This window comes from Podarcis pityusensis, assembly GCF_964106645.2.
Source record: "Podarcis pityusensis genome assembly, chromosome: 2".
Lineage (NCBI taxonomy): Eukaryota > Metazoa > Chordata > Lepidosauria > Squamata > Lacertidae > Podarcis > Podarcis pityusensis.
In genome coordinates, this window is record NC_138029.1 from 4223207 (window position 1) to 4250674 (window position 27468).

At 48.6% G+C, this 27468-nt stretch overlaps 1 protein-coding gene across 3 annotated transcripts in view; it reads left to right on the top strand.

Moving 5' to 3' along the window:
• The window catches only part of ITGA5 (integrin subunit alpha 5), a 68964-nt gene that overhangs the window by 37628 nt on the left and 3868 nt on the right, over positions 1-27468 (top strand). For all 3 annotated transcript variants that reach the window (XM_080989955.1, XM_080989953.1, XM_080989954.1), the window contains exons 6-27: positions 124-169; positions 983-1108; positions 2453-2497; positions 3364-3407; positions 6382-6438; positions 7400-7452; positions 7835-8043; positions 11501-11692; positions 12946-12991; positions 13410-13517; positions 15509-15564; positions 16822-16976; positions 17307-17444; positions 18014-18081; positions 19932-20082; positions 20923-21015; positions 21581-21657; positions 22338-22418; positions 23725-23830; positions 24509-24661; positions 25992-26069; positions 27076-27189. In XM_080989955.1, coding sequence (XP_080846081.1) covers positions 124-169; positions 983-1108; positions 2453-2497; positions 3364-3407; positions 6382-6438; positions 7400-7452; positions 7835-8043; positions 11501-11692; positions 12946-12991; positions 13410-13517; positions 15509-15564; positions 16822-16976; positions 17307-17444; positions 18014-18081; positions 19932-20082; positions 20923-21015; positions 21581-21657; positions 22338-22418; positions 23725-23830; positions 24509-24661; positions 25992-26069; positions 27076-27189 — 2196 coding nt within the window. The remainder of the gene's footprint in view (positions 1-123; positions 170-982; positions 1109-2452; positions 2498-3363; positions 3408-6381; positions 6439-7399; positions 7453-7834; positions 8044-11500; positions 11693-12945; positions 12992-13409; positions 13518-15508; positions 15565-16821; positions 16977-17306; positions 17445-18013; positions 18082-19931; positions 20083-20922; positions 21016-21580; positions 21658-22337; positions 22419-23724; positions 23831-24508; positions 24662-25991; positions 26070-27075; positions 27190-27468) is intronic.

Consider the following 27468-nt stretch of genomic DNA (forward strand, 5'->3'; position numbering starts at 1 on the left):
CTCTTGGCCCAGCAAACCTCACAGGGTACTTGTGAAGATACAAGGGGAAAACTCAAGGCAAAGGTCAGGTGAACTGGCTCAGATACCTCTGAGGAAAACTAATGTTTTTCGTTGTCTTGGCAGGCTGGACGTGTTCTCCTTGGTGGCCCCGGAAGCTATTACTGGCAAGGTGACCCCCTCCCAGCTTCTTTGTTACTATTATGAAAAATATTACTATTTTGGCAATATTTATTTGATCCTTATTTCACTGGTCCAGCTGATTGAGATTTATATATTTATTTAGCTGATCAAGCGCCTCCTTTTCAAACGCACCTTCTTAACTATAAGGGCTAGTAAAATACTCTTTTCTGTTCTTTTTTCTTTTAAGGAAAAGAAAATGAAAGCTGGAGATTCCCAGGAAGAGCAATTTTTCTGTGTTCCTGTGGAATCACAGCATATCCATAAAGCTGGTCACTGTCTCAGATTCCTTGCACGTGGGGATATTGACGTCCCCAATTTCTTCCCCCATCTCCCACCTTCCTGTTCCCCAAATTCAGGATAACTTCATTCATTCATTCATTTAATGTTTATCTTGCCTCTCCTCCAAGGAGCAAGAGGTTCCTGTTATGTTGTTATTATTATTGTGGTTTTATTGTCAGTGTTTATTATATAGTATGTTCTTTTAAAAATGTCCTTGTATGTAAACAGTCCTGAGATCTCTTTTGATGAAGGACTGCTTAGAAATTATTTGGCTAGGTTTTACTCACAGTAGGTCCCCTGAAATGAATGGAAGCGACTGAGCTGTGTGTTTGCATAGCTTTTTGGAATGCCACCCTATATAAATTGATTTATCCTCACACCAACCCTGTGAGGTAAGTTAGGCTGAGATGTAGCCGACTTGCCCAAAGTCACCCAGTGAGCTTCCTGAGGGAGTAGGGGATCTGACCTTTGGCCTTCTCAGTCCTAGTCCAACCCTCTAACTGCCACCCCCCTTTCCCTTCAGGCCAGGTGCTTTCAGCAGCACAGGATGCCATTGTGGAGGTATATGACCCAAATTATTTGGTCCTGGAGGCTCGAGGGCAACTCAAGACGGGTCAGGCTAACTTCAAGGCTGATGACAGCTACCTTGGTGAGTGCTGGATGGAAGGAAAGGGTTGGAGAAAGAGAATATTGTTGTCTTAGGACAGTGCTGGATGTGGGGTCCTGAAACCCTGTCATTCATTACCATTGGCTGTGCTGCCTGGGAGTGATGGAGGAGTTGGATGGAGACAGACAGACAGACAGATAGACAGAACTTAAATTTTACAAATTCTTTTAAAATACAATCAGAACACATCTCTCTTATCAGTTGACCTACCATCCTTTGTGCTCCTCCCTTTCCCACAATAAGAGCAACGATCAGGAGAGGCTGTTGATTGATCTTGCAACAGCCCAGAAGTCCAGGTTAAGGAGGAGATGAACACCTAGAAGGCCGCTGGTTCTCTAATCCTTGCCTTGGGTAGCATTTTCTGCCTGGGAGCTGGTTGCCTTTGCCCATTCTGTGCTTCATGGTTGGGCTGAGCAGGTGGTTCTTGCTCTTCAGCACTTGCTCAGCTCAAAATCTGGGCCCTGTTAGAAAGGGGTGGCCTCTGATCAAGCCTTTGTCAGTGGGCAGTGGACCAGAGGTTTCCCTGAACTTCAGAGTCAGCAGATCTCTGCCAGATCCAGGGTTCTTGAGTTCACCCCTTGTTTCATCCATGAGGTGGGGGTGAGTAGTGTTCATGGGAAGTGTTGATATCTCTGGGTGGAGATTCACAAATAATAAGCAGAATGATGCATAAGCATCTCTTCAGGGTCAGCAAGGACATCCTGTGATACCCCAAATGCTCTGGAATTAATCTTACTTAAGAGATAGATGTGGTTACATCAGCGTAACCACACTATGATGGTGAAATTTGTCACTCCGTGTCCTTTATTTCAACCCAGTCACAGACTTTTTTCACCTCCTGCTGATGCTGAGGAACATAGGAATCTGCCTTTTACTGAGTCAGACTATTGGCACACTTTTCTCAGCACCAAGTGGCAGCTGCGCTCCCAGATTTCGGGGGGGGGGGGCCTCTTTCCCAGTCTTACCTGGAGATGCGGCGGATTGAACCTGGGGCCTTCTGAATGCAGAGCAGAGGCTCTGCCACTGAGCCCACAACCTGTCCTTTTCCATTTCCCTGCAAAAATGACCACATGCACTTACCTTTAGAGAAACCCAGAAGGGGCCTTATCCCATCTCCTCCAAAGGGAAGGATTTTGCCTCCTAGCGATGTTCAGCCTGGGGCCAGATTGCTGACTAACTAGTTGGCATTATGGGACCTATGGCAGCCTGTGGTACCGCATGGCATGCTGGGAAATGGCAGTAGCGTTTCCTGATGGCCCTGGTAGGTGTAGAGTGGCATGCATTCCCCCCCCTTGATCATGTTGTCTCTCCTTTCCCCCTCCCTAGGCTACTCTGTGGCGGTCGGTGAATTTAGCGGAGATGCCACTGAAGGTACCAGTGGGCTTATTTTCAGCATGGGTGGTAGGGCTGGTTTGTGGGCATCGTTTGGAGAGCAGAGAATCCAGAATAGTAGAGGTCCTCTAGTCCACCCCCCTGCAATGCTGGAATCTCATCCACGAGAGACTGCCACCCAAAATCTCCTAAAAACCCTTCAAGGAAGGAGAGTCTACAACCTCCTGAGGGAGACCCTTCCGCTGTCAAACAGCTCTTATTTTCAGAATGTTCTCCCTGATGTTTAGTCGGAATCTCCGTTCTTGTAACTTGAATCCGTTGGTACAAGTCCTACTCTCCAGAGCAGGAGAAATCAAGCATGCTCCATATTCCATGTGACAGTCAGGTGTATGTGTACCTTGTGCCAAAAATATATACCTCCATTGCATTCTGAGTAAATAACACACGTCAGAATTCCAAAATGTTGTATAATTCTACCCCTCCCCCCAAGACAATAAATAGGTTTTCAAATAAATTGTAATAACTTTATTTCTATTTTTTGTTAGAAATTGTGGAGGGAATATTGGAATGCAAAATAAGAGTGCAATTATGAGGGCAGTAGGAGAGAGATTGGGGTTCATATTATTATTATTATTATTATTATTATTATTATTATTATTATTATTTTATAACCCGCCTTTTCCCATGACAGGGACTTGGGAAAAGGGCTTGGGATTAGTAAATAGCGCACTGCATTATTATCTAGTTTCTTAAAGGTCATACTGTATGTATGTATTTTCCTCCTCTCCCATGAGGACTCTTCCAGAGTCTATGATCTGTGCCATATTCTGCTGTTCACAGCGGGCTTGCAGCAGTTTGGACTCCTGCTGCCACTGATTGCATTGTGTTCCTTTGCTCTCTTGCAGACTTTGTGGCTGGCGTTCCTAAAGGAAACCTGACTTATGGATATGTAAGAGCCAAACCTGTGCCTCCTTTCTCCCCGCTCTCTGTGTGTACTGTAACTCTCAGTCTTCCTGGCAACCTTTGCATCATTTGGCTGAGTGTCCCTGTCCCCCTGCCTGCTTTGTAGAGCTGGAACATTGGCCATACAGTAATTACCTTGAAAATGTGCTCTAGGGGCTAGCACAGAATTTGGCAGCAGACCTTTTGTGGATGGCAGGTGGGTTGTCAGGAACTTCTGTAAAAGTGCTCCAGATGCCCCTCACCACCATCCTCACCAGGTGCACAAGATGCTGCTTCAGGTTCTTCCAGCTGCAAGCTAATCTACAAGAGTGTTTATTAAAAAAAATTGCTATACAGCTTGGACCTTAAAAGAACAACTTCCTTAGATCTCCACTTCTGCTCATAACCAGGAACATTCTCTTAACAACTTCTGATATAAGTCGTTGAGACCTTCTTAATGCCTGATCCACAAACTGGAAAGTCCTTCCCCCAAAAATACTTTCCAGGGGCTGAAACAGAGCAGTTTCATTGGCTAGCCTAACCCAGTGCTCCTCAATCTTGGGTCCCCAGATTGTGTAGGACTACAACTCCCATGATCCCCAGCCAGTTTAGCCAGGCTAGGGGTGATGGGAGTTGTAGTCTAACAGCATATGAGGCCCCAAGGCTGAAGGACACTGGCCTAAACCAACGGGATAACCTCTGGGATGTAGCTGGACTACAATCCCCTAATCCCTGAGGACGCTGGCTTTGACCGATGGAAGGTGGAGTCCAGCAATCTCTGGAGGTTTTGCAACCAGGTTGCTGAAGGCTGCCTGAGAAATACCATATTTTTCGCCCTATAGGACGCACTTTTCCCCCTCCAAAAATGAAGGGGAAATCTGTGTGCGTCCTATGGGGTGAATACAGGCTTCAGGAAGCTATCAGCAAGCCTGGGGAGCCCGCGGGAGTTCCCGCAGGGCTCCCTAGGCTGCGGATAGCAGCCTGCTGCCCAGCACGTGGGCGCCCTGAAGCAGAGCGCCCCTCGCGCCGGGCAGATATCCGCAGCCTGCTGCACGGAGCGCGGGGCGCACTGAAGCAGAGCGCCCCGCGCTTCGGGCAGACATCAGGCAGCCCCACAAGCTCGGGGGACAGTGGGGAGGCGGAGCGCCACCATACCGCTGTTCCCCGACTTGGTTTGGATTCCCTGACCTGGTTTGGGGGGGGAAAATAAAGGGAAATTTTTTTCCTTTATTTCCCCCCCAAAAAACTAGGTGCGTCCTATGGGATGAAAAATACGGTACTCTTTATCTCCTTTCTACTTGGGTTACTAATGGATAGATAGGGGACCAGACAAAGAGGGTGAAATTCAAAGTAGCATTCAGGAAACTGCTCTATTGGCGCAGCCTGATGGAACCACCTCCTTTTCTGGGGGTTATCCCAAGCCCCCACCCCAAGCCGACTGGGGGGTGGGCACTGGGGAATGTCTGGCTCTTATCACGCTGGCATGTCTGGCCACATCCGGGCTGAAGAGTCCTGTGCTGGTGCTTTGTGGTGCCGTGGCATCAGCCGGTGTGCTTTTGGGTGTAGCCCCTTCGCATTTCCCCTTCCTGTGTGGTTAGTGGAGGGCCCCACTCACAGGAAGGTGCAAGTTAAAAGTGGGTGTCATCCCACCTGCAGACGCTGGTGTGTTCTTTGGCTCCCGTGATCCCTTGCCATTGTGACTTTTCCCTGACACGGGACACACCAGTTCACGGTGAGCTCAGTGAGACGTTGCCTCACACATGACACACCAGCCTGTCTCCTCCTCACCCTCTCCTGATTCGGCACCACTCAGCTGCATGTTTGTTGTTGACCCTGTGGGTTGCTATGGTAACAGGTGCATTTCTAAAGATGAGGGAAATGTAGAGGCCCGAAACCAAACAAATCTGATTTCCCTGCGGCCGTTTGGCTGCGGCCAAGAACCAACCCCATGATGTTGTTGCAGAGGTTACTTTGGGCTGCGATTCTCTTCGCCTCTAACATGTGACGTGGCCTTCCTTCCTCCTGGCACTGCCTTTCTCTCGGTGACCTTGCTGTGACACTTAGTCGCCCACAGAGCAGTCTGAGAGCAACCTCAGCCCTACTTCTTGAGCAGAAGTGGTGCTAAGGGCACCCTCCTCCCAAAGCTCCCACAACACGGCCAACTCATTTTCTGCCACACTGTGGGATCCTTTGGGTGAGGTTTACTTCTGCATTCTAAGTTTGGGGCTGTAGTGCAGGAGGCATCCAGACTCAAAACAGATATATTTACCTCAGGGCTGTTCTCTCTCTCCCTGCTGGCGTCCCCCACAGTATAGCATTTCCATACTGCCCTCTCATAAAATATCAAGGCAGTGTACAGCAATACAATACAATACAATACACAATACAATACAATACATACATGCATACATACATAAATAACAAGCAATCATTAAACTGACTGACGACTCAAGAAAATTCTAATCATTCACACATACATAGCATAAACATGAGCTCATGCACACACATATATGAAGACTAGCAGTGTTGTGAAAAACTGCCTATGTGGATGAAGGAAGGGAAAATGTCCTAGTGATAAGAGCAATTAATTACAGTGATTTGAATAAATTATTAGTATTATTTAAAGAAAAGGTTTCTATTTTGGTAGCCAGGACTCCCCAGCTGTGGAAGGAGAATGCGTACATGGCCAGAAGGGAGACCCTGGGTCTTGGGAGCAAAGACTCCTTGTTTCCCTTTTCATCCCTGTCAGGAGAAGTTGGGTTGGCTCCTTTGCCACAACAAGCCTTTCCCAGCTGAGTCCCTTGAGTACTGATGAACTATGACTCCCTTTATCCCTGGCCATTGGTTGTCCTGCCTGGGGATTATGGGAATTGTAATCCAGCAGTGCCTCAGTGGAGGATTCTGGCTGGATCACTTTGGATCAGTCTAATGAGACTGAAGACCTCTTATTTTCTCTTCCTTTCTTCTTTCCTTCTTTCCAGGTCACAATTCTAAATGGAAGTGACATTCGGCCCCTGTACAACTTCTCTGGAGAGCAGGTAAATGGCTGCACTGTTCCCGCTGAAGCCAGGGAAGAGGGTCTTGATGCTGCAGCTGGGCTTTGCCCAACCTCTGACAGAGGCCCCAGAGCCCTCATGCCAGGCTCCATTGCCATCCCTTAGGGTGCCATTCAGGTTGCCACCTGCAGGCCACACCTGCGTTGAGGTCTGAGGAAGGACAGGAGCAAGAAATAAGAAGCATAGGATGGTTCCTAAGATCCACTGTGTTTACTAATCCTATTTCCTCCCCACTCAACCCCCCCCCCCCAGCTTTCAGGCTACCTGGGGCCTTAGACAGGACTTTGTCTATGCTGTGATTCAGTGTATCAAAAGTACAGGATTTGGATTGATTGGGTGCAGGGTGTTAAATTTGGTTTTTCGTCCAGAGTATATACCCTGTATGTGCTTATCTGCCTGAACAGAAGTGTTGTTGCACAGCTGGTAGTCAGGGACGATGGGAGTTAGACTACAGACAACATCTGGAGGGCTCCCAGTGGGAGAAGGCTGCCCTGGAGAACCCCAGAAATTTTAGGAACTATCCTGTCTTGGAGGTGTGCAGGTACCATGATGGGTTTGGGGCCCCACCTGAACAATGCATTTAAAGCAGAATTATGCCACTTTGAACGGCGTAGTTTACGCTGCAAGTTATCAGGAGATCTCAGTTCCCCTCATAGGGCTACAATTCCCAGAGTTCCATTGTGAGAATTGTTGCTCTGGGAGAGAGCAGGGGTTTCCTAGTAATTCTTGGCCTGCTTAACAAACACACCTCCCAGGATTCTTTGGGGGAAGCGGCCATGAAGATGCTTTCAATGTACAATGCAGATGTGGCCTGGGTCTGAGGGGGTCTGTGGGGAGCGGTCTGTGGGGAGTCAAGAGTCCCGCCCTGAGCAGGCAGTCTGTCACGATTGCAGGATCCTTCATCCTTCAGCCTCACCAAGCTGCCTGTCATTTCCCTCAACAGATGGCTGCCTATTTTGGCTATGCTGTGGCTGCCACTGATCTCAACGGTGACAGGTGAGTGTTGAGGAAGGGTGACCGCAATCACTAGTTTTGTGTGTGTGTGTGTGTGTGTGAGAGAGAGAGAGAGAGAGAGAGGCTTTTCTCCACACTAGAAGAAGCTGTGGGAATGTTTGACTATGTTTGAGTTTGGGAGATTTTGGGTGGGCTCTGTCTAGGAAGAGAGTTGCCATGGATAGCAGAGGGAAGGGGCAGTGCAGACCCCATGGAGATACTCTGGCCATGGTTGAGGAGGGGGGCTTTGTGCCTCTAGACCCTGCTGCTCTCCCACTTCCACTAGTGCTTCTCTGAACCCTGACAGTGAGCTCTTTGTACCTTTTGGATCCAGAGTTGGTGATTTTAAGGCTCTTTCTCTTTCTCCTCCCACCCCACCATGCAGCCTAGATGACCTACTGATTGGTGCCCCCTTATACATGGAAAAAACAGAAGATGGTCGTGTGCAGGAGGTGGGCAGAGTCTACATCTTCCTGCAACAGCTGTACGGCATGGAGCCAGTGGCGTCGGCCGCACTTACTGGTCACCAAGAATTTGGACGCTTTGGCAGTTCTATTGCTCCCCTGGGAGACCTTGACCAGGACGGCTACAATGGTAGGGATCTTTGAGAAGGAGATGCAGGGGTGGGCTGCCCCGGATATTTGCATCCCACCTTTCGTCAAAAGTTACCAAGTTCCTAACAATTTTCTTGCAAAATGTGAGCATCCATGAGGACATTTTCATTTTATTGCTGTTGCTAAATGTCTGCCCTTTCTTGAACTTTTTCGCTTTGACAGCAGGATTAACCAACAGCTTGTTAGTTCTAGCCTCCCTTTATTTCACAATGCCACACAGGCGTTGATGCCAGATCCCTGTTCCACCCAAAGCAGTTCTCCCGCCCTTCCCAGATTTTTCATAGCTGAGGTTAAGGTACTCTGGTTGATTTTGGGGAGTTTTTTATGAGTTAAGATTGGGAGCGCACCCCAATCAATGCCAAACTGCATCTGCATATGTTGCATTGTTCAGGGCATGCTTCCTGAATGGAAGGAGGCCAGTGGAGAGTAGCAGTTCGCACAGAGATGCAACAGGCAGCCCCCTTGAAAATGGCTGTGCCTTTCCAAGGAGTGGGACTGGACAATCTCATCTCACCTGATGCAGCAGCACAGTAGCATTGTGGTCCAACTGCATCCGAAGAGCCACAGCTTTAATTTGTTTGCTTTCTTGCAGCCCACTAGCAAGCCCTGGGATGTGGTTTTGAATCTGCAGAGTCCTGATCTCATGAGCCATTATATAACTAAAAGTACAGAAGGGTCAAGCCCATCATTTCGACATTTGAGCTCATGTACCTTTAACAGTTGTGTAGATGGGATAATTTGGGCAAGAGCAGCTGTTCAAAGCAGTGTGCACTTACTGAATTCCCCTTTTCTCTACTCAGCTGTTATAGGTGCTGGACCCTTGGTGATCGACTCCCCCTGCAACACAGGCTCCCATTAGGGAACCCTCTTGAACCAGCCAGACAAGTGTCCCACAAAATAACAAAGATCAAGTTTAATGTGATACATTGAAAGAGGAGGCAGCAATCTGTTCAGCAGAAAATGTGTGTCTGATTTGGTTCCCCGCCCTAGACATAGTGTGCATACTCAAGATAGCATACAGTAGATTAGTTTTCCTTTAATGTCATAGGCAAATCAGAGGGGCTCCAAAATCATTAAAGAGCAATGATTCCTCCTGCCCTTTCAGAATACATTTATGAGCAAGGTCTGGATTCTGATCACAGCCAGATGCAACCCAGGACAAAAGTTTTATAGGTATTTGTGACCCATATTTGTGTATGTAGCCGAATAGGAAAACCCTACATGTGATTTGGCTGCCATCTGCTGGATGAGGTTCATACTGCACATTTGCATCGTGCTATGTATGTCTGGGCAGGTACTGAAATTCCTGGTTTCTGCTACAGTCCTGCACAAGAGAGCTGGCTAAGGCCTGATGCTTTTCTTCTTCTCCATTGTTTTAATTTATTGTGTTAAAATATTTCCTTTTGTCTCACCTTTTAACTCAGAACTTTCTAAAGCAGCTAAGAGCGAAAAGGCAGCAAAAATTAAAACTAATTGGAGCGGAGTTTGCATTCTTGTGTACAAATCCTGCGAAACCATTTCTGAGCCCCTGTACTGGGGTTCCCTGGGCAGAGGAGTTAGGGGGATGAGGGTGTGGAGTGAGAAGAGGTTACTATGTGTTTTTATTACATTATTCCCCACCTTTCCTCCAAGGAGCATAAGGTGGCCTGCCTGGTTCCCCCCTCCTCTTCCTATCCTCACAACAACCCTATAAGGTGGGTCAGGCGGAGAGACAGTGTCAGGCCCAGCAAGCTTCATGGCTGAGTTGCAGTTTGAACCCTGGTCTTCCAGTCCCTGGTCTGACACACTAATCACTATACCATATTGGTTCTCAGTGTGGTTTTTGGTTAGAGTACTAATGGAGGCAGCCTGGGGAATTTGGGGGACAACTCAGCAGAGTGAGAAGGAGGGTCCCTTAATCCAGTTGGGCTCCTTTTTGAAAGAAGTGAAGTAACACACTTCACCGTTTAAAGTGGGGAGGGATGAGGGGCTCTGTAGGACCAAGACCAGCAACTCAATTTATCTAACTGTACCACTGCCAAGAAAGGCTCCGGCAGAATGAGTGGGCAAGACCAAGAGTGGGTCCAACGGTCAAGAAAACAGTTTCTGCATGTGCTGTTGAGGGAAGTGAGGGGCGGGTGGGGCTTGTCCACCTGGGAAGGGAATCCATCCAGGAGAAGGAAAACTCTGATCCTAAATCTCTGCTGCTTTGCGGGGCATCTTCAGGAGAAGAAAGACTAAGAATTAAAACCTACACAGTGGAGTCTCCTGCAGCCCAACTGGTGCCAAACTTATTGTTCTGCTTTTGTTTGGACCACCATCAGTGAGGCTGAGAGTGGGGTCGTGTCTGGGCAGCCCAGGACCTCCATACACACTGCCCAGGTTTGCACCCTGGGGAGGTCATTTCAGTGCTGCTAATGCAGTAGTTTGACTTCACCCCTGGAGGTGCACTCCATTGTCTCTTGAGCCAGACAGATGCCAGGCTTCCAGTTCTGGAGGTTATAACCCAGTGTGCCCTCCTCTCTCTCAGCCTTTCTGGCCTTCCCCTCAGCTCAGCTCACAGCTCAGCAGTGGTGATGGCAGTTCCCCTCTGGCCACCTAACTACCCCTCTCTCCCTCACCCTCCAAATTGCGCACAGGCAAGAGTTGTCAGTCACAGCTGGCTGTGCATGCGCTCAAGGGCGCTAGCATGACAACAGTCTCAGGCAAACAGGAAGAACTGGTGCCTTATTGATGGTGGTTAGTCTGTCCTTCTTTTTTCTTTATTTCAATTGTCACTGCATTGCTTTTTTTAACCCCTGCTAAAAATTCTTTTCTTTAATCAAGCCTGTCCAGATGTGCATTTGACATGTTGTTTTTAACAGGTAATTGTGCTTTGTTATTTTTTTTTTTTAACTGCTGGTTTTACTTCTGTTTTGAAATGCTTTAGGCCAACTTGCTTTCAACACATGGGCATTTCTTTAAATGAGTGTTTTGTTTAATGTCAAGGGTGGGGAACCTTTGGCCCTCCCGTGGTTGCTGGACTCCCTACTCCCATCATCATGACCATTGGCCCTGTTTGCTGGGGCAGCTGAAAGTTCAACTCCAAGAGCAGGGGAGGCAACCTAAGGCCCATGGGCTTCTCAATCCTGCCCGCGGACAGTCCAGGAATCAGTGTGTTTTTACATGAGTAGAATGTGTCCTTTTATTTAAAATGCATCTCTGGGTTATTTGTGGGGCATAGGAATTCGTTCATTTCCCCCCCAAAAATATAGTCCAACCCACCACATGGTCTGAGGGATGGTGGACCGGCCCACAGGTGAAAAAGGTTGCTGACCTCTGTCCAAGAGCATCTGGAGGGCCAAAGTTCACCTGCACCTGTTTCATGCCAGCCACTTAAGAGGTGTTTGTAGATCGAGTGGCATCTACGCCTTGTCAAATACCTGAATGAATGCTGACGCTGGAATTTGTTCCTGCAGATGTGGCCATTGGGGCCCCGTTTGGTGGCAAGGAGCAGCAAGGCATGGTCTATGTGTACAATGGCCGGCCTGGCGGACTGAACCCCAAGCCTTCTCAGGTGTTACAGGGCCACTGGCCAGCTGGCCAGACTCCAGACTTCTTTGGCTTCTCCATGCGTGGGGCTAAGGACCTGGATGGAAACGGCTACCCAGGTGAGGACTGAGTGTGAAACCACAAGAAAGGCTGCAATGGGGCATCTGAAGCATCAAAGAGCCATAGGTTATCTTTGGTAGCTTTGCATGGATGAGGCCCCAGGTTCGGTCCCAGCTCTCTCTGGCTAAAGGCAGAAATCCAAAGGGGGCCCAGCAAACTCTTTATCCTATAGAGCAGGTTTAGCCAAGTTGTTGGACTCCCAAGTCCCCACCAGCCCCAGCCAGTGTCGCCCACTGGCCAGGGATGATGGGACTCATCGTCCAGCAATATCTGGAGGGCACTCTGTTGCCTGACCCCGATACGGAGGCAGTATGGTTCTCTGTGCAATTGAGTAACAACTTAAGGAAGTCCAAATAATATTCACAAGTGGGATCTGCAGGAAAACGTTTCCACGTGGAGTGCTCCTGTTCACTGTATCAGCCAGCCAGCCATGCTCTCTAGGCAGTTCCTCCCACCCGGCTTCCCATTCCACCCCCTTCAGCATTCTGTGGCCATCGAGCACTCTCAGTCCTCACTGAACTGTCTGAGGTTTCTTACAGCTTTAGTGGTTTTTATTTTAAGATCTCTGTGCTCCTGATACCTCCCTCGTGCATGTATGGCGCCATTTTGGCTCTGTAGGCAGCGGCACTCAAACCCTGCATGTTGGAAATAGAGGGAATTATTATATTCCTGATGATTGATCAGATAATCCAACAGCCGGTTTGGGCATCTTGTATCCTAAGGAGCATGTTAACATCTGGCATAAATATAGGTCTTCAGGGAGGCAACCCTCAGAATGCTCTCAAAGGCAGAGTGAAAGCAAGAAAGTGTCCCAGTGGTATTGGAAAAAGCCCTCTGCAATTGCATTTATAAACACCCACTTTATAATGAGCATTTAATATCAGGTCTCCAAAGAGACTCTCACTTGAAGGGCAGCAGTTATGCAAGGAGGCTACCACCCTTGTCTATGTTCAAGTGGTCCATTGATACTTATCTTCGCAAAACTTGGGCATAAGAGCATTATCTGCCCCTAACCATGCAGCTGTTGATTTGCCCTTATCTCAGAGGGCTTTGCAAGGAAGAGCAATAAAGGAGGCTTCCTCTGAGCATGTGCTAAGTGGTTTTCCCCATAACCACTGAGAAACAATAGGCAATGTGACACATAAGCAGCTTTGAGCTAAGTTTCTCTTTTGAAACCAACCACTGGAAAATGGTATCAAAATCTGCAACGAGATAAGGCTCATTGCCTGTCCGCTACTTTCTCTCCCTTCAGATCTGATTGTGGGAGCCTTTGGAATGGACACAGCCCTGGTTTACAGGTAGGCACTGTGCCAGTGTGAGCCAGTGTGGTGTAGTGGTTAAGAGCGGTAGTCTCGTAATCTGGGGAACCGGGTTTGCTTCCCCGCTCCTCCACCTGCAGCTGCTGGGTGACCTTGGGCTAGTCACACTTCTTTGAAGTCTCTCAGCCCCACTCACCTCACAGAGTGTTTGTTGTGGGGGAGGAAGGGAAAGGAGAATGTTAGCCGCTTTGAGACTCCTTAAAGGGAGTGAAAGGCGGGATATCAAATCCAAACTCTTCTTCTCTTCTTCATAAGGACTGTGGATGGGGATGCAGACAAATGCATCTCCCCACCCCTCGATTTGGGAGAGAAGAGTTTGAAAGGTTCAGAAAGACAGGTGAAATGGTAAACACATCACAGTTATTTCTCTCCCTCCCTCTCTTGCCTACCTTCACAGGGGCCGCCCCATTGTTCATGCAAGCGCCACTCTCAGCATCTTCCCCACCATGTTTAACCCTGAGGAGAGAGCTTGCACCCTAGAGGGCACTGGAACCCCTGTTGCTTGGTGAGTGATGTTGGAAGGAAACCACAGTGGAATGTACAGTCCTGATGGTCCCCAAGTGACGGTGGCAACTGTAGCTCTGTTGGCCTTATTCTGAGCTACAATTCCCAGTCTTCTGGGGTAAGCCATAGGGAAGGACCATAGCTCAGTGGCAGAGCACATGCTCTGCACACCAAAGGTCCCATGTTCAACCCCCAGTATCTCCTGGTAGGACTGGGAAAGAGCCCTGTGCGAAACTCTGAAATAGGCTCCTGCTGGTCAGTGTAGACCACACTGTGAGGGGGCGTGGCCTGATTTGGTGTCAGGTAGCTTCCTGTGTTCCTGTGGCAGGTGAGCCATTTCAAAAGCAGTGTCTTTCCACACTGTAAAGGAGTAAAGGAGTATCACGAGCAAAATCTCCCCACCTCTCACCAGGATGCTTTCTGGTTTTTACCTGATGGGAGAAAGAGAAGAGTCCCATGTGGACAAGCCCTAAGAAAGCTGTGACTGTTAGACCCATCTGAGATCAGTGCCAGGGCTTATCTCTCAGTAAGGGAGTCTTAGGACAGGAGGCCTTTTACTATTAAACCTGCACTAGCATGTGCATCCTGGTGTCTGCATTTTTTTGTGTGTTTTTTAATGGTATGCTACTGTAGGAGTGTTAAAAAAACCCCAACAGTTTGTAAAATTCCAGAAACGCTTAAAATGTGGGGGGCTGTCCTTTTCAAAAACAATGTCCATGGATCTACATATTAGTGGGCAGCAGTGCTGGGAGCTGGAAGGAAGCCCCCCTGTGGGTGCTTGTAGCAGCTGTCATAACCAAAGAGCTTCAACTGTTACGTAGAGGCTTCTCACCACATGGAACCTCATTCGCAGGCTCCCGCATGAACAAACCCCTAGGAGCCCTTACCTCCGTGCTTGCACTAACTCATTCACTCCAGGCAAAGCAGAACCAGGAAGCAGATAGTCTTGTGATATTTTACGGCAGAGGTGAAATAAGCTGTCACAATGGAGATCGGTTTCATGTGGTCTCCATGTGACAAAAATAGCATGTGCCTTCCACATTTGCTCCAGCTAAGAAGGGGCTGTATTGATCCTCTAGCCATGAAAGGGGCCTGGGGGGATATTTATGAACTGAGTTTTTCAGTTGCTCAGCAACTGGAAAGAAGTGGGGGTTGCCCTGGCCACCTGCCCAACTTGACTATGAATGGGTGATTGTAATAGGCTGGTGACCCGGCTGGGACCACATGGCTGGGAGGAGAGGCTGAGTCATCCAGACAGGAACACACCCCAACCACCACCACCCCACCATCACATGTTAGCCGCTCTCCCCCCACCCCAACTCTTGCATCAAGAGAATCTGCCTCTTGAATGAGCTTCCCTTTCTACACCTAGAACAGTTGCCCTCAGGCCAGGTGCATTTTGTTGCCCCCTTCTCTGCATTTCAGTTTGTTCTGCCTTGGAACACCTGTGTCCCTGGGAACAAAGCCCAGATTCCCTTTGCTGCCCCATCCCATTTCCTTCCTGGCAGAACTGACAGAACGTGGCACATCTTTCCTATCCCCATAGCCATTCCTTTTTTAAATAGGTGGCATTCCTGCGTGCCACTGGATCTCCTCTATCTCCCTCCAGAAGGCACCCTGTCCAGAGCACCAGCCTCCTTTCCTGGCAGTGATTTCCATTTTTATAGCACCATAGTGCTTTACAGTGATTAAAGCAAGCAATCCTTTGAGGTAGGCCCTTAACAAGGAATAACCAAGGTTTCAGGACTACAACTCCCATCAGCCAAGTGGCCATTACAGCTGGGACTGATGGGATTTGGAAGGCACCATGTTGACTACTCCTGCCCTTAAATAATGTCATTCTACTGTAGTGGAGATGTAGGTGAGCCCCTGACTGAGCAAGAATCTGAACCCAGGGCATTCACATTCCAATTTTACCCTCCCTAGACTGCACTGCCTTTCACTCATTTCTTACAATGACTCATTGCTCCCCCCTTTCTCCCATGTCAACAGCATCAACCTGAGCTTTTGTCTGAATGCATCTGGGAAACATGTGCCCGACTCCATTGGTGAGTAATATGGGGAAGGGGCGGCATCTATGCCATTGACAAGTGCTGGCATCAAGAAGTTGTCTCAGAGTCTAGCACAGCTGGTCCACAGGCATCTGGTTGACCAGTGTGGTGTAGTGGTTAAGAGTGGTAGTCTCGTAATCTGGGGAACCGGGTTCGCGTCTCCGCTCCTCCACATGCAGCTGCTGGGTGACCTTGGGCTAGTCACACTTCTTTGAAGTCTCTCAGCCCCACTCACCTCACAGAGTGTTTGTTGTGGGGGAGGAAGGGAAAGGAGAATGTTAGCCGCTTTGAGACTCCTTCAGATAGTGATAAAGCGGGATATCAAATCCAAACTCCTCCTTCTTCTTCTTCTTCTTCTTCTTCTTCTTCTTCTTCTTCTTCACTGGGAGAACTGCATGTTGGGCTAGAGGAAGCCTTTGGCTTGATCCAAAGGGCTTCTCTTATGTTCCTATGAACCTTCAGCATAAAGGAGGCCTTGGAGTTAGGCCAAGATCAGCTGGAGGTCAAGCCAAGTTTTCAGATTCTGGAACCCAGAAGCTGGGACAGAAAGCATGGCAAAAGCAGAAGGCTACACAGCAAGGATGGGGAACCTTGGCCCTTCAGATGTTGCTGGACTCCACCTCCCATCACCCCCAGGCAGAATGGCCAATGCTCAGGAATTATGGGAGATGTAGTCCAGCAACATTGAGAGAGGCACTGGAGGCCAACAATAAAGCGAGATGAGCGTCGCAACCCCAGAGTCGTCCGCAACTGGACCTAATGGTCAGGGGTCCCTTTACCTTTAAATTGACGTATAACAAATCTGAAAATAGTATTCTCATCGTAAATTTCTTTCAGTTGTAATGAAAATGGGCAGGAAGACCATCTGCCACACTTGTAGTGACCCATAGGCTACAAATTACCAATGGTCCGAGTACAGTGCAAGAGTGTCCCTTCCAGGTGCCAAAAATGCTGTAACTCTGAGGAAACATCGCAGAACAATTAATAAAGCTGAATGATGTTTGGGTGGTCTGGTAGAAATCCACCTCTATTATTGCATAAGCAATGAAATGTTGCAGAATATGCCTGCAAACAACCAAACCATCAATCTGAGCCCTCCCTGACTGCCATTTTGCTAAGAAACCAAGAGTTATATCTTGTGGGTGATCAGTACTTCTTCTGGGACTGATGTGGGAGCCCCTCTTGGGCTGCGTTCTGGGGCATAGGGCTATCACAGCTCAGTTGACCCCATCTTCTTCTCTCCTGCATGCGTAGGGTTCAGTGTGGAGCTGCACCTCGACCACCTCAAACAGAAAGGGGCAGTGAAGAGAGCGCTCTTCCTGCGTTCCCGCCAGCCCCACCTAGTCGAGACCCTCCAAATCCGCAACGGTGCCAACTCTGAGTGCCGCGAGATGAAGATCTACCTCAGGGTGAGTCTCAGTCTGTGCCCACAAGCTCTGCCTTCTTCTCTGGGTATTTCTGCACTTCATTGCAATGAAAGTTATGGCTTTGTGCAGGGGTGGGTAACCTGTGGGTTTGCCAGATGTGCTGGACTCTGCTTCCCAGCACCCATATCCAGGGATCTAAAAAGGGTTCCCACAGTGGCTGGCATGTGACTGCACCTGCAACTCCACTGCAGCCCTCGCAGTTTGGCTGAAGAGTCAGAGGAGCACCCGTCACCCCGTGGCGCAGCAAGCATTTCTCTGCAGCATGGGATCCATGCCTTCGGTGCCTTATCCCCCCTCTGTCTCTTTCTCCAGAACGAGACTGAATTCCGCGACAAGCTCTCCCCCATCCACCTGTCCCTTAACTTCTCGCTGGATCCAGAGGCCCCGCAGGACGCACATGGTCTGCAGCCCATCCTCAACTACCTCACGCACAACCACATTGAACAGAAGGTACTCTCGGGTTGGAGGATTGCTCAGCAGTTGCTCCCAGCATTCCATGAACACATGTTTGGTGCTATGGGATACAGAAAGGGCTTCTCTCCTCCCTGGCAGGGTAGACTGCAGTGCAGCGACACTCAGCCTTTCTGGAAAGATAATAACCCAAAAGCATGTAAGGTCTACAAGACAGGGAAACTTAATGCCCTTTGTCTAGAATATGTCCCTATTCGTTTCAAGAAGAACTGCAGGCTATCCAACGGTTAATGGTCACTTTCAAAACACGACAGCACAGAAGTAGTGGCTCAGTCTTGGACACAACAAGAAGCCAGAATTCTGGGACTCGGCAAGAAAATGCTGCCAGCATCTTTTCCCTGCCTGCACGGAAAGAGATGGGAAGCATGCAAGCCCAAGACTCACTGCAGCTTATGAACATAGTTCTACGCCATGGTTTAGCTGTTCAGCCAAATACAGCTTTTGTAGTTTTGTAGCTTATGTTATGGCAGCATAGTAATAGGTTAACGTGATCCTTTTAGTGTTGGCAAACAGACAAAGAGGTGTTTTTGTCTTTTTTTGCCTACCAGGCCCAGATCCAGCTGGACTGTGGTGAAGACAATGTCTGTGTCCCTGACCTTCAGCTTGACGTTTTTGGGTAAGGCTCTCTCTTGCCTCGCTCTGTGGCATCACAAACATGGAAGAAGCCAAGCAGTTTGGGTGCTGTTTGCATTCTGTTGCTTTATCCATCACCCAGAATATTCAGGCAGATCCCCCTTGCATCCTTGTTACACATGGTGAACCCTCTGCTTTCGTGGACTCAGGAAGGGATTGTAGCTCCTGGCACCCTCTGCAGAAGTCCAGATCTCCCTCCTTCCTTCCAGGGGTCTACTCTCTTGCTAATCAGATATTCCCTCTTACCAACGCATCTGCCTCCAGCACGGCCACGTGGGAACACCAGAACATACAATACAATACATGCACACCTTTGGCATTGGGGGGCTGGGGAGCAGTGATTTCCCTCAGAAGGGTTCACCTTCACCAGTTTGGCTCCCTCTGCTGTTGCAAAACGGAAGTGCAATTGGACGGGATAAAAAGATGGCCAAAACGATGCTCTTATTACCCACAGCAACGGATCCTGCTTCTCTGCTGTTAGCTGATCTCGTGCCTTTCCCATCTACTAGCACATGGACATAGATTATATCACTTCTTGTGTTGTGTCAACAGCATCTTGCACACTGCTTGCCCATATGTAAATGTTTTAAAAAGTAAGCTTTCTAATAATAGAGTAATGTAAAAGAGTAAGAATTGCAAAAGGTGTCATATAAACAGAAGCAAGCTATGAATTAAGGGGAGGGCATGTGTTCATCCAGCACCAACAACCCCTTCCTATCTGAATCTGTCTGCAATCAATGGGGTGGGCTGTAGCTCCATGGAAGAACATCTACTTTGCATTATGCCTCTGAATCCCAGTTGCTGGGTTTTCCGGGGGGAGGGGAGTGTAGTTGCACCTGCGTCCTCCTTGCAGGCTTCCCACAGGCATCTGCTTGGTCACTGTGAGAACAGGATGCTGAATTAGATGAGTCGTTGGGCTGATCCGGCAGGACTCTTCTTACGTTCTTCTGCATGCAGAAGGTCCAGCCCCCGGTGTCTCCAGGCAAGGCTGGGAGAAACTCCCAGAAGAGCTGCTTCCAATCAGTATAGACGTTGCTGACCTGGGCCAGTCACCTGACTTTGTAGAAGGTCGCTTCCTATCTTCCTAGGGATCCGGCTGAACACATTCAGTGCCCTTCTCCTACCTTCACAAGGTTTCCATTCCAGGGTGCAGAGACCTGAGATCTCAGTTAAGCAAATGCTAAACACTCAGTATTGGGTGCATTCAAGGAATGCTCTTGGAAGCCTTTGTGTGTGTGTGTGTGTGTGTGTGTGTGTGTATATATATATATATATATATATATATATATATATATGGGGCACTAGTATTAAGGACAAAATAGGTACTCCTTTTTACGCAGAGAGATCTGTGCCTGGCATGCACACTGAACATACAGGCCCATTTTCATTTATAATCCTGTGTATAATGCGAGCTGTCCAGAGGGGTGGGGGGAATAGCAGCATAGCTCAGTCAGTAGAGCATGCAACTCTTAATCTCAGGGTTGTGGGTTCAGTCCCCATGTTGGGTGGAAGATTCCTGCATTGCAGGGGGTTGGACTAGATGGCCCTCGTAGTCCCTTCCAACTCCGCAGTTCTATGAATGTACCTGAGGCACTTCTGGGACTCTCTTTGTTCCATATGTCATTCCAAAATGAAGGGTGGAGGAGAAACTGAATACAGTTTTTGCCATTGTTTTTTAAGTTCAAAGTGATATAAGCTTCATGTGTGAAAACAACCAGAGTTGCATGGCCTGAAATGGCTGCTCTCTATATTGTTCCTCCTAAAAATGGGCATCCTGGATCTTTGCTGATATGTGTGTGCTCTCCTTCTCCTTCTTTGCTGGGTCTGTTGCAGGGACCACACTGTTGTCTACCTGGGAGACAAGAATGCACTGAACCTCACCTTCCATGCCCAGAACCGCGGTGAGGGTGGTGCTTATGAGGCTGAGCTCCACGTTACCATCCCACCGGAAGCAGACTACATGGGGGTTCTGCGGAATCATGGGGTACGTGCCTCCGCTGGAGGGACCTCATCCTTCTGCAGGCAAATCGCCTTGCAACCCCTCCTGGCCATGGGGGAGTGAACTTAATGAAGAGGCTGTCCTTTCCCAAAGCTTGGAACTGAGATACAAGCACAATTCTCAGTTTTTGGGAAAGCAGATATATGATGGTGGGTTCCTGAGTATGATCATTTTTAAAGGGGGGGGGAGAGAAGAAGAGGAAGAAGAAGAAGAGGCAGCAAGTTTATCCTTTGTGGGTTTTTGAAATAACATAGGAAGTGCTTTTGCAAAAAGGTCTAGTCCTCATGGGGTAGAAGGTCTGTGGATATATCTATGCTAGAAATTGATAATAGGTTTTGCAGCTGCAACTATCATGGCCCCCTCTTGAGGGATCCAGAGAATGCGGTTATGGTGAGGCTGCAATGCTTGATTGCTTAGATTGGTATATTAAAATGCTCTCAAATTTCTTTTTAAAAAAATAATGTCCCTGATTTCCTCAGAGAGCAGACTTTCTGAGTCAACCTGTGGGTGGGGCTGGGAAGATGACTCCACCCACCATCCCAGTCTCTGCCCACCAGATGTCCTCCAGATGTTTTAGAGTACACCTCCCAGCGGTCCCAGCTAGTGTGGTCCCTTGCGCCCTTGGCAAGGAGGTGCATCAACGCCGTGCTCTGGGGAAAAAACACACTTTACTGCAATAGCCACATGAGAAATTGCTACATTTGATGCGACCCAAATACTTTAAGCATCTGTCGTGAGGGTGAGGCATTGCACCAACCCCCCCTGAGCTCAGGCATAGGCAAGTCCACTCTCCTCTTCTCACACTTGTTTCCTTCTGTCTTCTAGAACCTTTCCAGCCTGAGCTGCCACTATGACACGGTGAATGACACCAACATGGTTTTCTGTGACCTCGGCAATCCAATGAAGGCAGGCACCAGTGTGAGTGTCTGCACTCCATGGCAAGGGGGTCTTGTTAGGGGCAGGTGGCTAGAGGACTCTTCGAGCCACTTCCCTGGTGCTTGGGGTGTGCTGGGAGAGCCTGGGATACCATAAGATGAGAAATCAACTGTGGTGAAGGGATCTATGGTTATGGTGCGAAGGGGCCGCTCATTGGAGCAAGGCAAAACTGGCAAGCTGGGATCAAAGCCACTTTAATCTATTTGTGATAGGGGACTCAATGACAAAGTACGAGAGAGCTTCTGTGTCCTTTGGGAAGCTGCAAGCAGGGAGAGTGATGACACTCATAATAATGGGGAGAGCATATATATGGGGCACAGTGCCTTTTCCTTCAAGTGGGAGCTATCTGTTGGGGGGTTATTCATCCCACCCGTGTGTGAGGATTAACCAATTAGGGTAGGGCTAGCTAAACTCACCCAGAATAGGAAGGTTGGCTCTACCATAAGGCAGAGTGAGGCCGCTGCCTCAGGTGACACAAGCCATTGACAGTGGAGAGTGGGGGGAGGGACACAGATACTGACTCTTCTCTTTTCCGTATCTCGCCTAGCTCTGGGGTGGCCTACGCTTTACTGTGCCTCACCTTGATGCGAAGAAATCCATCCAATTTGACTTTCAGATTCACAGGTAAAAATGAGCCAGAGAATTCCCCCAAATTCTCCCCATAGCTGCCCCTGTTACCTGCCCCAGGACGGCGCATTGCAAGGAAGGACCAGGGATAAATGGGTGAGCTGATTTTTGGGGAGGCTTGTCTTCCGTTGCTGACAGAGCAGGGATTGGCAGCCTGTTGCTGGACTCCCATCGTCCCTGTCCGTTGGCCATGATGGCTGGTGATGATGGGAGCTGGAAGCCAAATGACACCAGGTTCCCCATCCCTGTGACAGAGGAACCGCAGGATTCCCCAGGGCAGGATTCAACTAAGTGCAGAACACGGTCCTCTTGTGCAAAGGAATTCCCCCCTCTCTTCCCCCTGCTCCTCTTTAATCCTTTCTGGGGGACGGGGGCTTTTTGCCCAAGTGGAATGTGTCCTCGCACTCTGGTCATGCCTCTTCCTTCCCTGGGTTGATGACAGAGGGGTGTGCATGCGTCTGTGTAAAAACTACAGAGGTACAATTTTCACCCATTGCTCTGCCCACTTTTGTCTCTGGCCCCACCTGCCTCTGGCATGTGGCCCCCAGAAGTGAATGCGGCCCTTGGGGCTGAATAAAGGTCCACAACCCCTTTCCTAGCTGCTGCTTGTGTATTCTTCTTCTGTGCAGTGCTAGTCTTACATACAGTCACATATAATTATGTCTCTTTCACTACAGCAAGAACGCAAACAATTCCCACAGTGAGGTGGCTTCGTTCCCCTTGCGTGTCGAGGCTGCCGTTCATCTCAAAGCCCAGGGGTGAGTGTGATGCCAGAAGCAAAGTGTTTGGCATGGTCATTAATTGTTTTAATAAGAAGGTGTGAGGCCCCCACATCTCCTCTTCAGTCCCCAAAGGGTAAATTATAGGTCTTCCCTGGTGAAGCCCTGTCTCTCTTTGGGGGGGATATACACTCATGAAGTGAGTTCTGCTCGTTCATTGAGACTTTCCCCTCTGCCTCCCTCTTTGCTCCCCCTAAAAATGTTGTGGGGGTTCCCTCAACCCTCTAGCTCATATTTGTGGGCGGTGTGGGGAGAGGAGAGGGGGGAAAGCCCTGGTTGAGCTAGAGGAAGCCCCTGTGTTGGCTTCTGCACTCAGGACTAGTTAGCTGAATCTCACCCGATGCTCAGATCCTTTGTAGCAGCCCCAAGAAGCAGGTCTAGGAATCCTGTCTCTGAAGTAGCACTAAGGCAACACTCCAGACACTTCGGTTTAGCTGGTTCACACTCAATCTCTTTTCCCCACGGGAGGCTGGGCTAGTCAGAGGATATCTGTGATCGAGGGGGAGCATAAGAGAGCAGGTGGTCCTTTAGGAACTTTGGACTTTGTGAATTAATACAAGAACCTTGAAGCTGCCCTGCAGTGAACTGGCAACCAGCACAGCCCTCTCAGCAGCAGAGAGTCGTGCTGCCAGTAATTCTTATTTACTTCATTTAATCTGCTCCTGTGAGCCGCACGAGCTGTAGCTTCTGCATCAGAAACTCTTTTGTTTCAGTAAGTAGACAAATCCAAATACACATAAAGCATATTAACAAAAATGTTTGGTGTTTTATAGTGTTTTTAATATTTTGTTGGGCGCCCCCTAGAGTGGCTGGGCAACCCAGTCAGGTGGGCGTCATGTTGTTGTTGTTAATTTACTATTTTTTCCTCTTGGATATTATCATCACCTTTTTGAAGAATCTAGGTTAGCTGCCTTGAACATTTTATGGAGAAGCAATAAAAATATTTCAATAAATAAATGATACCAATGCCAGAGATCTTACAATTTGATATTGCTGAGGAAAAGTGGGCTAGGAAAAGGATCTTCATTTTGAAATTACCAAAGAGAGATTTTTTTAAAGTTGCAATAAAATCCGCTGTTACACCAGAAAACAATACAATGCAACTGATGAGGGTTTTGGCCTTCAGGTTTGCAACACTAGTTTTATTGCAATTCTGTAAAGTTTCGTAATTTTGCATTTTTTGCCATTTTGAATAGCCTAAATAATTCATAAGGATTTTGCTCTGGCCTGTTTAAAATTGCTTTTTCTTCTGCATGTCTGAGTGCCTTCCTTTCCCCTTCTATAGAGCATCCATGCCAGAGACAGTGTCCCTTCCAGGGACTGGCTTGCTCCCAAGTCGAGCGCTACAACGAGAACAAGACGTGGGCCCCGGTGTGTGCCATGTCTATGAGGTGGGTGTTGTCCATGGACGACAAGAGTGCAAGGGTGGTGGCAGTTCATGTATGGGCAGGATCAATCTTGCTTTTGGAACCATACCTTTGCTTAGCAAGCAAGGAGGGAAAAAGGTGAAATTCTGACTCCTGTGCCCAGTGCTGTATTCTGTGTTTCTTCTGTGTTCCTGAAGAATTACGGCATGCACACTATCTCATATTCTTAGCTTTCAAGGTTTCACAAGGGAGAAATCTGTTGGCAGCACTGATAGCAAAATGGAACCTCCAGCATTAGAGGCAGTGTATCGTTGGATAATGGGTGCTAAAGGGCAAACTGCAGGAGAGAGTGTTTGCTTCATTCCTGGAAGCACCTGGCTTGCCACTATTTAAAACAGTACCAGTCTGTCTATCCTCCTTTCTCTGTGACCACTGGGCCTGTCCACCATGTTTAGATCATTGTGCTTGTCCTCCACCCCCATCCCTGCTGCCGCCTCTTTGGGGGAGGGTCCTGTAGCTCAGTGCTGGAGCATCTGCTTTGCCTGCAGGTGATGGGAAAGCTTCTCGGTCCTTGCAACCCCCAGAGAGCCATTTCCAGTCATAACAGACCACACCAAACCAGATGGGCTCATAATCTGACTTGGTGATGTAATGCAGCTTCCGATGTCCCTGTGATTTGTTTTCTTCCCATTTGTCCTGCAGTTTTTGAATGATGGGCCAAGTGCCATCAGCGAGGGGATCTTGGACATCAGCTGCCCGCTCCGGACTCAAGGGCGAGCTGTGATGTACATGACACGCTACGTGGCACAAGCCAACTGCACCTCCAGCCACCTCCTCAACCCGTCACGCCTGCAGGTAATGGTTGGTCAGCGGGCGGGAAAAGAAGCAACTCTGCAGAGGACTGGCCTGGGATGTGAGTTTGGGGCCTGGAGCTCAGCCCTTGCAACCAGGGACAGTGCAATTCCCTATCAGCACAGGATTAAAATGCTGAGTAGTAGGAGCATTTTTAGGTGGGTGGGGGAACTCAGCGTTCACAATGCAGAATGCCAGCCTCTCCTCCAGACAAGCCTATTTATTAAGCATTCATCCTGATTTGGTTGCACGAAGCCTACAGAGAAGTTAGATTATGTGTATCCTTTACTGGGCGCTCATTTTAATTTGTTTGTAGGGAGGTTCTATGACATTGAGCATTCATCCTAATTTGCCTTTGGGGTGTTTCTACATCATTCTGTTAGTCATTTGTTCATCTTACACTTTTCAATGCATTTCCCCATTACTTTCCAAACTGCAAAAATCCAGTTTCTGGGGTTTTTAAGTGGATTTTTTGCCATAAAGACAGATCGCCTTGATCCACTTTAATTATTCCAGCTTCTTGGTATTTTCTTGACTCCTTCCTGAAAACTCTGACAATCTGATGGCACTCCAGGTTTTGAACCTTCTTCGTAACTCATCCCCATCCTGTTCTGTGCCAGGAACCCTAATGCTTTGCCCCTTCCCCAACATTTCTCCAATAGCTTCTCTTGCCCCCTGGCACATATTTGGCCTTTGTAACCTGCCTCCATTGGTCGGCTGGAAAAGAAAAAACCATTAAGCACGGTGTCTCCATGACACACTGCATGCCTGCTTCTTGACACAGACAGACCCAGGAGCTGAGTTTCTTTTGAACAATGGGATGGGGAGGGTTTTTTGTTTTAAGTAAGAGAGGCTTGACTACCAGAGAAGGAGACTGCTAAACCTCAATGAAAGAATCAGCTGTTTTCTTATAAATTCTGTGCATCTCCTGTTGCACTCCTGCTCAGTCTGATTCAGCAGAACTTGTGGACATGCAAAGAAGCGGAATGTTAGTTCAAGGATGGAACTCAGTGATGGCCACCAGCAAGGAAGGCTTTAAAGAGGGATTGGACAAATTGGTGGAGGGTATCGGTGGCTCCCTCCTAGCCATGGTGGCTGTGCTAAGGCTATGCCTCCGTCATCTGAGGCAGAAGGAGTTGTTGCAGGGGAATGGGGAGCTTAATGTGGGGGGAATGGCAGTGGGGTCGGTGAGTGGAGTGAGCAGAGGTGCAGCATCTAGAGTATATACTACGTCAACTGCATCACTGGGTCACAGCTGACTATAGAAAGGCTTGTACAATGGGCTCGTGACTATTGATAACTTATTTAGAAAGGTGCCTTCTTTCTCTCTTAGCTGGAGCAGAGCTCAGCAGCTTCACCTTGGCCAGAGCAGCACTATGTGCAGAAACAAGATGGAGTTTTGAACACTCTGGTAAGCCTTGTAGCTTCTTCAGCTGGAAAAAAAAATCACCCAGAGTGACCTACAGCAATCAGTTAGCTGCCCTCAGACTACATAACATGTAGGAAGAAAAACGTAAACTTGAGCACTTGCTCTTATCTAGAGAGCGCTTACAATGACCACCTGGAATGCGAGAGGAGAAGCCAAAAGTTGCTGGTCCAGCTGAGCTGATGGAGTGGTCCTGCTTCCCTTCTCTTCCTCCTGCTGCTGCTGCAGCCTGACAAAGCCCCTAATGCAGTGTTTCTCAGCCCTGGGTCCCCAGATGTTGTTGAACTACAACTCCCATCATCCCTGAGTTCTGGCCTTGCTAGCTAGGGATGATGGGAGTTGTAGTTCAACAACATCTGGGGACCCAAGGTTGAGAAACGCTGCCCTAATGCATCCCTTCCTCATGCTCTTCCGCAGCCTTTGCTCACGTAATGATTTCATGTGATTCTAAGATCTCCGTCGGCATGAAAAGTTGTGTACAGCCCTTATTATTTCCCTTCCCAGCTATAGCTTTAGAGCAGGGTTCCCAAAGTGTGGAAGCAGCAAGGAGAGGAGGCTCTGCTGCCTTCAGAGGAGGAAGAAAACTGCAGCTGGGCCAAGATGGGGCTAGGTCCTGAGTGGGGAGAAGAGACTGACAAGGCATTTGAAAGGAGTGGAAAGTCAGTACATGGGAAGGAAGGAAGCCATGAGAAAGAGAGGGAAAGGCTGAGAGACAGCACGTGCAAAGCACATTGCAGTTCCTAAGCAACAGGCAGAAAAATCATTAAGTGGTCTGCCAAGACCCTCAACAATTTTCAAAGGGTCGTGGGTCAGGGAGAAAGTTTGTGAATCACTTAGACATGATGACTTTCCCCAGGAGTTACGCTTTAGTTATTAGAAGCACTGTTGCTGCATCCGATCGCTGCCTGTGGCCCTGGTGGCCTAACTGGGTTTCTGGGGGTGTTTTCAGCCTCAGGCTCTCTTCTGACTGTGGTTCCTTCTTGTGCTGTAGAAATGCAATGACGAGGAGTGCTTCCAGCTCCGCTGCCACATGGGGGCAGTGCAGAGACAGAAAAGTGTCAGCTTGCGCCTCTACTTCCGCATCTGGTCCAAGAGCTTCCAGCTGGTAAGCACAGCACCTGCCGGGAGCCTCTTCCAGGCCTCACTTTACAGCTGCAGATTTGATTTCGGGGTTAAGAATCGACTTGAGAGAGAGGGAGATTGCTGGGTGCTGGCTGGCTTTCACAGAATCTGGTGTATTGTGCTGAAACCCCTGCCAGCTCTTCCACCTTTCCCAGACCCTCTTGCCTCCACTGGAAGGACACACCACACACACCACACTTCTTGACTTGGCTCAGCGGATCCACATGAGATCTATTTATTTATGATAAAGGCTTATATCCCG